This window comes from Opisthorchis viverrini (assembly GCF_000715545.1).
Source record: "Opisthorchis viverrini unplaced genomic scaffold opera_v5_5, whole genome shotgun sequence".
NCBI lineage: Eukaryota > Metazoa > Platyhelminthes > Trematoda > Opisthorchiida > Opisthorchiidae > Opisthorchis > Opisthorchis viverrini.
In genome coordinates, this window is record NW_008751661.1 from 4,284,650 (window position 1) to 4,296,494 (window position 11,845).

An 11,845-nucleotide genomic window follows, 5' to 3' on the forward strand; every position below is an offset into this window, starting at 1 on the left:
AACGCAGCTTCTGGTGCTGGACACATTCTTCAATGGAAGTACCCGTTACACAACCGGAAACGCACTTTCTGACTGCATCGTTACGGATTCGCCGACACCAACCCACACGAGCTTAACTTGCATCCTACAATTATCTTTAATTTTTGAGGAGTATGGTCACAGACATAAAAAGTAAATGCAGGCGATAGACGTGGAAGGCTTACTGGAGAATATTATATAAAAAAGAGAAGCGTCTCATTCGAAGTCATGTCACCGACAGATCCAGTCAGACAAGATGAATCCTGACGTATGTAGGAATGTTTGGTGTGGAAACACGCGTGTGAAGACCAACAACAGAAGAAAGGACAAACAAGGCTGTATGCTCCTTAAGGCACGGTTGGCGCTAGCATAGTCAAGATTGACACATCAGACACAGTGTCCATCATACTGGGTCTCGTGTGCGATTCACTGTTCCGACTCTTCCTGTAGCTCATGTTTAACTGAATACGTAACTTCCTTTGCTGATAATGGAACGGTTTTGAATGACCTTTGGCTATTAGTTTGCAACTTAATGGAGAGTCACTTTCACTTGCAATTTCAGCCAACACATTTCAAGTTGATAGAGTATATCCACCATTATAACCAGAAGGCTAACGATCTTATTCTGAATAGATTATAAAGATTGTAAAAAATAGATTTAATTATCTACTCTTGTCACGTTTGGAAGCAGAAAACGGATGGCGTATCGCCAATTCACCCGCACATCAACAAGGTATCAGATGCTAAGATACTTGGAGGAGAGATTAAACTAATAGAAAGACTTGAGAAGTCAAGTACATTTGTGTAGCAACAATCGACCTTCGTGAGTGAAAAGATATGTTCACCTCTATTTTAGACACAATGTTGGAAGGGGTCAGTCATTCCTATGGGCCGGAAACCGAATACCTAATAAAGAACCTTGGACCGGTGCTCCGAGAATGTATAGCTGATGTTGTTAGAAAACGTCCAAAGGATCCGATTGAGCATCTAGCGCACTGCCTGCACCGTCATGCGGAAGTGGCCGAATTAATGCTGCGGGTAAGTCTTCGTCCAACTCACAGTTTAGTGCATCCTGTTTTCTATGACACAGGCTCGTGCATTTAGTGAACGCGTTTTCTTCCTAGTAAAGGCCTAGGCCTAAAAGTAGGACTAAAACAAAGCAGCATCTGGCAGTACTTAAAGTACACACTACCGTTCAGAAATAAATTCTTGAGGATCACCTTATTACAATCAAGCTGGTAATATAATACGAAACTATGTGTGCAGTAACTCATACCAAAAAAGGCTTAAATGTACTCAGAACTAACCGTCAACCTCTCTGTGATCAGTCTATCTAGGGCAACCGATTCCTGTGTTTTATAGGGGCTGCCGCTCGAGACCATGGGTCGTAATCAGTAAATCGTTCCCCAGAGCTTCTCTGGTAGCGTTTGCCCTAACTGGAAAGCCGCTAAGGTAAAAGCCAAAACGGTGACTTTTGCAGTATCATTTACCAGTTAAGAACGTCTTAATTTGTCCGATGACATGAGGTGAAGCCTGTCTGCGAATATCAGAGTTACTTTAACTTTAATGAAAACACATGAATGAACTCGGTGCTTGGCGTTTGTTTCAAATACCTGTGACACTTTGTACTTTGCTGCAAAAAAGACAAATTTAGCGCTAGTTTGTACAAACAAAAACAAAACAGGTATTCCGATCGTACTAAGAAGCATGTTACCAGACATGAATGGCCTACTACATTTGAGTGCACGCTTGATGTAGGTTTCCATGGCGGCTTTATGAAAGCTCGGATGTTATTGCCAAGGCGTGTTCGGCGGTGATGTTTACCAAACTGATCCATCTACGTTTGACAGTGACATACAGCTGCTTCGCTTGAGCTATTATTTTGGCCTTGTGTACACATTCAGTTTTTCTCTCAACCGTAATTGTCTGCTGCTAAGCAGAGTGTCTTACCCGGTGTTTTGTTTTTACGTTGCATTTCGATGATTCGCCCAACTGACCTTTAAAATTAAGGTGCTTCGTTGAAAATGTCAGGCTTCCTGGCTACTGCACACACGGCAGATTGGATGGCTGAACAGCAGATTAAAGTTCTGACATGGAAGAAAATCGGTAGTGTAACTTTCAGCCAAAAGAAACCCAGCTATTTTGCAAGGTTTCCTGCTTCCCGCGAATGTCTAAATGGATTGGCTCTCTGATCTGTCGAGGGACAGGTCAATGCCAGTGTCCTGAGAACCACTTACATGCGTTTAACTTGGCTCAATGTTTAGCAAGGCTGAGTTCAAGTGTGCCAAGAAACAGCAAAGAATCGATGCAGTGAACTGTTTTTGACGATTTAATCCCCAAAAACCTTAATAAAATGCAGAAACAGTGCTGACGCATTCCACGTGAAACTTACATATCCCTGAGTCACTCAAGTCTATCGGCCATTGCAGCTTGTAACTGAAAACACTTGTGTTCCACTGATGGGTGAAAGAGCTCCACTGCTGACCAGGAACCGTGTTGATGACTAACTTACCTCTGACAAATCCGTTTCTTAGTGCCCATATTCCTGTACACAAGTAACCTAATGCTTCCTTGAAGAAGGATGCTTCTTTTCAAAGGATGTTTGAGTTACTTCCAACGCCCAAAAACGGGACAATAAATTTTGAGCAACGAAGCGCGGTGTGTGTTTCAAATAACGCTGCACATAGACTAAATTGACGTGTAATGAATTTTGGGCGGAGAATCATGTCCGATGTGCTTTTTCTAACGCTTGCTATTCTGGGCAGCCTCATACAAATCGTTGGTCACGTTCTGACCAAAGCAAATGGGGGTTTTCCCCTTTGGTATTTTCGTTTCAGCTTGACATAAAAAATATTCGTGTTGTAGTTTGACGAGAGGCCTGAACTAACACGCTATTGTTGGTGGTTTGGTAAAGAATCTATCCTTCATTTCTATTATTAGAAATGCATCTTTCATTGGTCACTTTGTTCGGCAATAAATTCATTTGCCCATTAATTTTCCAGCAATAACTGATAAACAGGTGGATGGTGTCTTAACTTGTGTTCAAATTCATGCACGATTTTCTCGCTGCAGAGTGAAGGAGAAAACTTCATATTTTCATCAATAACACTCAAGTTATGGAACAAGCCGATCCTGTAAAACAGTGAACTTTATTTTTCTACAAATAAAGATGCACTCAAGTTGTTGTACTCTAAAATACTTTTGTGTTGAAAGTGTCAGTGCCATTTTCGGCACTTTTTTGAGTCGCTAAGCCGACAAAATTTATAAAATGAATCACCTGCATGCGGAACAGGTGAACGTACAAATGGCATAGAAATACGGAGTAAATTATCCCTGCTTATTTTCAACCATGACTGAATGTTCATTGCAACGATACGCTCAGAGTTCCTGCCTAAAACAGGTAGGTTTAAAACTGAGACCACGTTCGTTACCATCACTTTCATAAGCAGCATCTTTACCGCACTGTAGTAGATATCTGACTCGATCCATGAAATCAATTTGTCCAGAAAACCTGTTTCTACTGGGCCATAAGGCAGAGTTTCACAGTGGAGACGATAGTCGACTGAGGTAGTAGTGCGCAGTCGGCAAACTTAATACCGAATACTTATTGACTAAAGGAATGTTTACAGGAGTTATGGTTTTGTAGACTTAATCATTCAGGGCTTGAAAAATTAGTCCTTTGCTAGCAGTGGTTGAGTCTCAAAGCAGTGCAGCTTACGTTGTGGTCACATACGAAAACAATATTTTCCTATCGTAAATTAAGCCAATTTGTAGGTTGGACAAACGAGATCCCATTTTCTGGAGCAAGATCCCACATTTCACCCTTAAGATTCATCACAAACCATATACTTAAAACTCGCAAAAAGACAACCTCACAAGTCGAACGGACTCGTAATCAGGGAATTTTCCACTCGAAGCTTCAGCCAACAGAGGATCACCTGAATTCACTTGAAAGATTGAAGAATGGTTGCGCTACATTCTATTCACAGACAAGTTATTCTGTATACTGATCAACACCTCGGGGTTGAATGAGATTGTTCGGTTACTAGGATTGATATCCCACATTTAAGTTTCTAAAGAATTTCATGATATACACACTGCTAATGACTCCCAGTACCGACGGAACAGTTGCGCAATGATTTTGGCTTCCAATCTCAGAATGGCGCAAGCTTTTACCGGATTCGAAATATTTACCATCATCTTTTTTAAAAGAATGATATATATGTATGTATAATAGGAATAAGTTTGACTACAAGGTTCATAAGATGAGTAGGCATTTTTCTACCACCTAACTTGAAGGACTGAACAGTTTTCTAGCTGTACACTTGCACATGTAAGTGGATGTGAGACATAAATTTGCACAAATTACTGATTCACCGGTAACCAATCAGGGAAGTCTAACACGTGTGGTACGGTGCAATGATATGTAGGTGTGTCTTTTACCTTTCAGTCGGTATGTCATTTTTTGATGGATCGTCAGTGCACGGGCAGTTCAACCACAGCTTGGCGCAATCTCACCTATACTTCTCTACACCGGACTGGGGTCGATGCTGCAGCAGACTATGATAGAATTTCGTTTGTATTTTGGCCGATATTTCATCCTACTGGTGGAGTCGGTCTGTGCTGGAGAGCCAAAGAACATCCCAATGCCCTTTCATCTTCGTTGATATTCATCAGCGGTGTACATCCCATGAGTTTCTAATACGATACGTCTGCTTAGTTGAACAGTATTCAATGCACCCGGGGGTGGATACGTGATCAGCTCACAAGTAGTCAGATCCAGCGACAGTTTTCCTGTATATGTTGGTTTGTGACATGCCCTGCCTTCTGTTTATGGGCGAACAAGCTCACTATGACTGCGAAACAGAGGGCATCAAGACAAAAGAGGTTTTATACTTCAAGGCCTCGGTCTTTGCTATGTGACATGCTGGGATTTGGAACTCCATTGTGGGGGATAAGAATTAGTTAACGTGGCCTTATTTTGAACATGTTCTCCTTGAGAAAGTAACTGTATCGAGGCACGTTCTGGGAAGCCCATAGTGGTATCAGGGGTAAAATTTGATAGAGTTTATGATTGATCTGCTTACAACGCAGTACTCACTCATCTGTATTCACCATTGATTCTATTGACATAAGTTCGTCATCTTATTAGACGCAGTTGAATTACTGGCTGCATTTTGGTTCATGGTTTTTGACCGCGTGGTCCAGTTATTATCAAGCAATCTATGCTACGCTCCAATGATCTCCTTCATTTCCAGAGGTCTTTACCATCAAAATCAATCTCCAAACCTTCCCATTACCCTGTATCACTGGTTCTATGGCGAGTTTAGTCCGTCATCCACATCAACCATCTGACAGTTCAGTGAATCGTTTTGCAACGTAGTGAAGTAGCAAATAGTCGTTGGAACAATGCGGCACATGTAGCTCATTCTACTACACCGGCAACTTTGTAAAGTCCCCACAAGTCCAAACCAAAAATAGGAGGCAATTACCTGATCGTGGTTTGTTTTAAAACCCATCGTTTTTACTGGTCGTGCAGTTCGGTCGGTGAAGGTGCGGCTCAGTTGTGTTGGGCCACTCGTAGATTAGCACACGTTGGATGCACACTCTGCAATGGCAATCATGCGGAGAGAAGGCGAAACGTCATAGCCCCAAAACTCTTTTGGCAGCAATAAGGTCGGACAAAACCTTGAGTATTTCTATTTCAGTTTTTTCCAGCTTCTTCATTTTTGGGTGTTTTTCAGCTGGGTATTTCTGGTATTTCTGTACAGTCTTACACAGGAAACAACTGACTGAAATTGTTTAGTCTGTGCTACTTAAAACGCAATCTACTTTCGTAGAAATACGTGATTTGACTTAACTCCCAAAAATTCATTGCCTGAATCTCTCACAGGAAAAGCTCGAGGCCGAAGCAATGCAGGATGCGGACCGAGCAAGACAACAGTATCTGGAAGAGCGCGAAAAAAATGAAACTTCTTTTATGGAGGCGTCAGTATCGGAAAACCAACAGACCGACCTGCTGTCTGCTGAACTCAAATTCAGTACTTCTGACCTGTCTGGCAGTGGTGAAGCAGAAGGGACAATCGGCACCGACGAAATGAATGTCGACAATGCCGACGAGCCAAGCGTGAAAAGTGGCCTTCCAGGTTGGCTGTATGGGCATGTAATATGAAAGCCATTGTGTCCAATGAAACTCATCTGCAGGTTGACGACTAGATAATGGTTTGTTAGTCAAGCATAGCATCGATTCAGTAGCTGTAGTTGATATCAAACTTAGGATGGGAGGATGGTCATTGCTCCAGAAAAATTGCTGATCTATGCGAATCCCCTTGTTTCTTTCGAGGTAGGCAAACTACTGCATCATACGATCTTATAACTTCTGAAAGAGGCAGTCTATCTTAAGCAAGTGAAAGCTTATTCAATGACTTCTCGGTGTTTGTTATGTACGGAGCCGTATATGTGCCTGAGAATGGCCCCTTGGCAATATCTTACTTGCATTGTCACGAATGATTCTGGCGTTCAACTTTGGTCTTGTCATCAAAAGAAAAAGAGTTCCGCAGAGTAGCGCTCGGTAAATATTCCTAACTATTTTGCAGATTAGGCGAACTGACTGACAATCATCATGTGTTAACCCCTACTTGATAAGAAAAGTTCGATTTGTTTTGTCTTGACTAGTAAGCAGGAGGATTTCGGTATTACAAATCAGACTGCCAGCCACCCAACTTTCATTCCTGTCTGATGGATGAAAGCCGCCGGCCGCTCGATTACCGGAGCAACATCAGCGGCGAGTAACAGGAGCTGAGTTGTACAATTATTCCCTTCAGCGTGGAGGTCTCTTATGAAAGGGAAATGTGACTTTCACGATTTAAACTCATTCGACTGTCACAAGTGACAGTGGCCTTTGAAGATGTTGTCGCACTATTTTTAGTTAGGGAGATTTTTTAGCATGCTTGCTTTTAAAACCAAATGTGTACAAATTATGGCGACTTGGGTCGGCAGCTAACCTTATGGCTTTCCTGTGAGGCCCAACCCTATGTGCCAGAATGGTAGTTCAGGCACATTGTGACTGACTGCAAATCCCGGCAACAGAACCTTGGTGGCGGTACAGACTTGCTCAACAATAACAACAACAGTTTCATTGCGAGCAAGTGAGCGTAGCGATAGTTAAACCACACCTCTGGCCATGAATCAAGGCCGTTCAGTCTATGTTGAGTGATTGATTAGCAAATCCACACCTGAACACTCTGAGCATCATCAGTCGTTTCTGGTTAGCTGCTTAACGTCCAACTGGTAGTTCGCTTTTCTGGCCCGTATGCACTGCGGCCTCACTGAAACACTCTTGACGGAGTTGGCAGTTTCCAGTAAGGCAAATCCATACCTGAACACTCTGAGCATCATCAGTCTTTTCTGGTTAGCTGCTTAACGTTCAACTGGTAGTTTGCTTTTCTAGCCCGTATGCACTGCGGCCTCACTGAAATACTCTTGACGGAGTTGGCAGTTTCCAGTAATTTTCGGACGTTCTGGGAGTTACATCCAGCAAGCAGACCTTCTGGTAACGGCATTACGCACTCCACCACTCGAGCTGAGTGCGATGATAAGTGAGTGATTGCGAGGAAGCTGACAAGGTTCATCCAATTTGCTAGTCTCCTTGACCCTCCGATGGTTTTCCGAGAAGAAACAAAGTCCAAATCCGTTATTGTCAGATGGCATATCGAATTTCAGGGCCCAGCGCTCGACGTTATTACGCATTAGGACTATCTACAGAATAACTAGTGAGTGTGGAAAGATATTGAGACGGTTGCTTTCAGAGCAGTGTATTGAATAAAATAACCGGCTTCTGGGTAGGCAATAGTGATCAATTCGCTAGTTACCTGAAGTTGACAAAAACCTTTTAGGCTCTATAGTGAACAGTGCTCGGGCAGGAAACGAGGGATAACGTTTGAAGTACCAGTATTATGTAGCTAGCCGGTGTTACACATTCTCAGACTCATGTGAACTTTTACAGTTGTATGGTGTTGACGGAAACGTTTTTCTATTTTTTTAATACAGAGGATGAAGGAGACCAATGATACGCAAAGACTTGGTAAAGGAGTACTCATATGTGGACTCATTGCCAGTGGCGAACAATGTGCTTATAGCTATTCTTGCCGAAATAAAGTGTAACATACAACGCTGTAACATGTGAAATTCTTGCTTTTTTATTATCATAGACGGGAACAAATAAATCTCTATGGAACATAATAACGAGATCAACGGAAGACAGTAGTTCCAGCTTACTGAAAGTCATAGGAGATTCCGAAACAGGTAGTCTTTCTGCCACAGTAGCCACTAACCCATTATGCTTGATACTGAAGCTTACCGTCACCAACTGAAAGGGCGGGCAGTTAGTCTACAAATTATTAACCATGAGCAATAACTGTGCGTAACTGCTAACTTCGAACTGACGAGTTGCAGGAGGAATCAGGATGTAAAGCAAGTTTTTGAGATTTGATTAAAATAACATGAGATTAATGAAAAAGGATGATGTTTGGAAAGCTCGTTTGCAAAAGATGAGGCTACTACTCTAACAATGTACAGTTAGAAGGTTGTTGCTCCACCGCCCCGCACTCGAGATTGCCGACCATAATCTTATGGTTTATCTTCTTATTTACGGTGCCGCCCACTTTGCACCAAAGATACTCATTCCTGATGCACCCATTTCCAAAAAGCACTTTCATAACCATATGGTTAAAAAATGAATTCGGAAAAATGGTCGCACAACTGAGGCGACATAAGATTTACTGAACACGGCCTTACGGTACACAGCTTAAGATAGTCCAAAAGATAAGGCACGAAGTTAGTGGCCGGTAAGTACTTTGTTCAAATCCAACCCCTAATTTTCGATTGAGCCTCTCTATACTTTGGAAAACTGACAGCAGCTCATCCCTCTCGCTGTATGGCAGCCGTACACTGGAAGGATTCCACAGCTTAGGGGTTATAACTCATGGAATCGTACCGGATATGCAGTTGTCCCATAGAGGACGCTGTCTGTGGAAAAATTTTCTTTTGGATAAGCACAAAGGCGAAAAGTGGCTGGTTTAATAATCTATTGGATAATATGGTGAATTTGAGTGATCTTCGAGAACACAACTTAACTGCGACTTTCTCTAAATTCACCCAGTCATTTTTGCTGAAACTGTGAAATCTTTCTTGCTAGCAGCTGAGGTGTTTGTTTTATGTTTCCATGGATTTATCGGTGAATTTTATAATTCCTTGGGTTCTTGTAACCTTTACCTTTAATTTTCGAACCGAGCTGGTTAGGAATATTAGCACTTAATCAGTGAGAGTGACACTGATTTTGATGCGCTACCTTACGGTTTGGATGAAAAATTAACGACTACACTTATTGATAATTGGGGAGGAATTAGAGAACGTGAAAATGTCTTCTGACTTGCAGTATATTGACAGTTATTCAGCAGCCAACCTACCCTACAAAGTCCGTGGCCGTACTAAAGATGGTGAATGATTTAGTAGAACTGGCCTTTCCAGGGCAGATAAGCAAACACCGACCAGGAAGAAACAAATTTGGTAGATATCGAAATTTTTCAGACTGTCCGGTGATGAAGAATTGGCGCTTACACGAGCGCTATCTCATTCAGGTTAACCTGTATGACGTGAACACAAAATATGCTTATCCATTGTTAGCTTTATGAAGTAAGGTTAAAAACCGAAACAGACTTGTTAAGATTTGAGTAGTAAAATGTCTGAACAACTTCCATTATTAATTTCCTTGCGCCCTTCAGACTTGCCGCTGTCAGAATGTTAAAAGCGAAAAACCGAATTACACTGACGATTGCACCGCACACTACTTCCTGCTTCGATGAAGCCAATTTGCTCATACCACTCTGTTTCCTACCGGGGAAATGACTAACGCGAAGAGTAGCAAAGCTTTTTGTACCTAAATAATTCACCCCCAATTATATTTTTCTTTCAACTGGCATCACAGTTATGACGAATGCAAGCCAATTCCAGCCAAGAAGTATCCGTCAAATTGCAGTACATTTTCGGTGTTCATTTGCTGTAATGGTAAAATAATAAATATGAGAATCGAATCAAGCTAGTTTGGTTGTAGTGTCTGGACCTTCCTCAAATGTAGATGTGGCTTGCCATCAAGTACCAGGATTGCTTCTCTCAAGAGGATTGGGACAAGAAAACTTTCCTCGGCTTAGCGAACAGCATAAAAGTGGTGTCATATAATAGCAATAATGATATTTCATTGATCTGCTTCTTAGTGATAAACCGAGGAAGCAGAAAATTTCGACAGCAAAACATATAATGTATAAATCCATATAACGACACCAAGACGCGAGAGAAGCCAGGAACTTGATTTCAAAATGAAAATATACTTCCATGGAGGGAATAAGTTCTGTGGGTTTGATCATTACTCCTAACCAGAAGTCACAGAAAGGACAGCGACAAAGCTGTTTGAATCTGGTCCGAAATGGAAAATACTTTCTGGTAGTTAAAATTGATATTTGCAGTGCCTAGTCTGGTTCTCCACTGCAACTCATCAAATTAACGGAAAAACCGGGCAGTCGAAATCATCTAAAAACTTCTTTCTTCTTTTGATTCCCCTAGACCTCCAGAATAAACGTAGATGATATCGATGTCTGTTGTTTTCGCCGCTTGATGTACCCACTAGGAGATGGCGGTTTAAAAACAGACCGATTGAGAGTAGTGCTGTATGGGCATTTGTAAATCGCATGTTTGGTTTCAGCTGTTCAGAGATGGTCATTCTCGACGGGATATTTGACTCGGAAGTTAGAATGCCTAAAATGCGGGTTTCGGAAGTGTTGATATGGATAGAAACGATGGCCGGAACTGGGTTGAAATAGCCTGCTGGACCATAATGTCCACAAGAAATAAGGTGGATATCGTCTGAGATAGACAACCAACCAACCATTATCAGTTGAAGACAGTCGTCCACTCCCCCAGGAAAGGCAGCCGCACCCCTCAAACCGACTGACCCAATTCCTTTTTGTATGCAAGTTCCTTATCAGGACTTTGGAGCTATATTCTTGCTGTCATTTTTGCACACTTCCCCAGACCGTACGATCAGTAGTTGACTGTAAATGGATTCGCTTCCAGACATTGACGAAAGGGCAGTGTGATTTCCATTTTAAAGTCTGTGAATTGATGATACACCCGTATAGAACAGATACCAAAACCAACGAAACTCTTATGAGCAGCACAGTACCAGTGAAAAGTTTTGTTTGTTCCGCAGTGAACATTTTCGGTCTTAGGTGCATATGATCCCATTTTATACATTTTTACCGCAAAGTATTTTATGTCAAACGTGACTTATCTGAAAGCTTATCTACAACAAGCATTTTTCACAGTAGATTTATTTGCTGTTGGCACTGATCTCACACCCCAGTATGGTATTACGGAATATACCATGCTGATAAGTCTACGATCTGCAGCAGCTCTCCATTAGCTCCCTTATTACAGTAGAGACTAATAGCCCAGTCAATATCAGTTCAGTCGTCCACCATGAGTGATTTTTCTTTGAGGACGGGGTCCTGTATAATTATATGAATATCGCTCATTGCGTCATGGTATTATTTGTTGTATAACTGACCGAATACTTCTACAAAATTCTGGAAAATATGCCAACCAAAGAATTTAGCCTGGTGTGAAATCTTGTGTTATCGGGTTTCCGCTTTCGGCTGTGAACAATTGGTACCCTAATACAGTGATGTAGCGAACATATAGGTTCGAACGACACATTGGTAGAACACGAGGGTGATTTGTGGTACTTCTGCGAAGCGGTGTACAATAGTTCCAG

At 41.9% G+C, this 11,845-nt stretch overlaps 1 protein-coding gene across 1 annotated transcript; it reads left to right on the plus strand.

Moving 5' to 3' along the window:
• Nucleotides 1–855: 855 nt before the first annotated feature.
• T265_00565 (hypothetical protein) lies at nucleotides 856–11,494 on the plus strand (the record flags this gene model as incomplete). Its single annotated transcript, XM_009164369.1, has 4 exons — nucleotides 856–1,056; nucleotides 5,912–6,181; nucleotides 8,068–8,146; nucleotides 11,301–11,494. 4 exons carry the CDS (start codon nucleotides 856–858, stop codon nucleotides 11,492–11,494), a joined length of 744 nt encoding a protein of 247 aa, XP_009162633.1.
• Nucleotides 11,495–11,845: the final 351 nt, after the last annotated feature.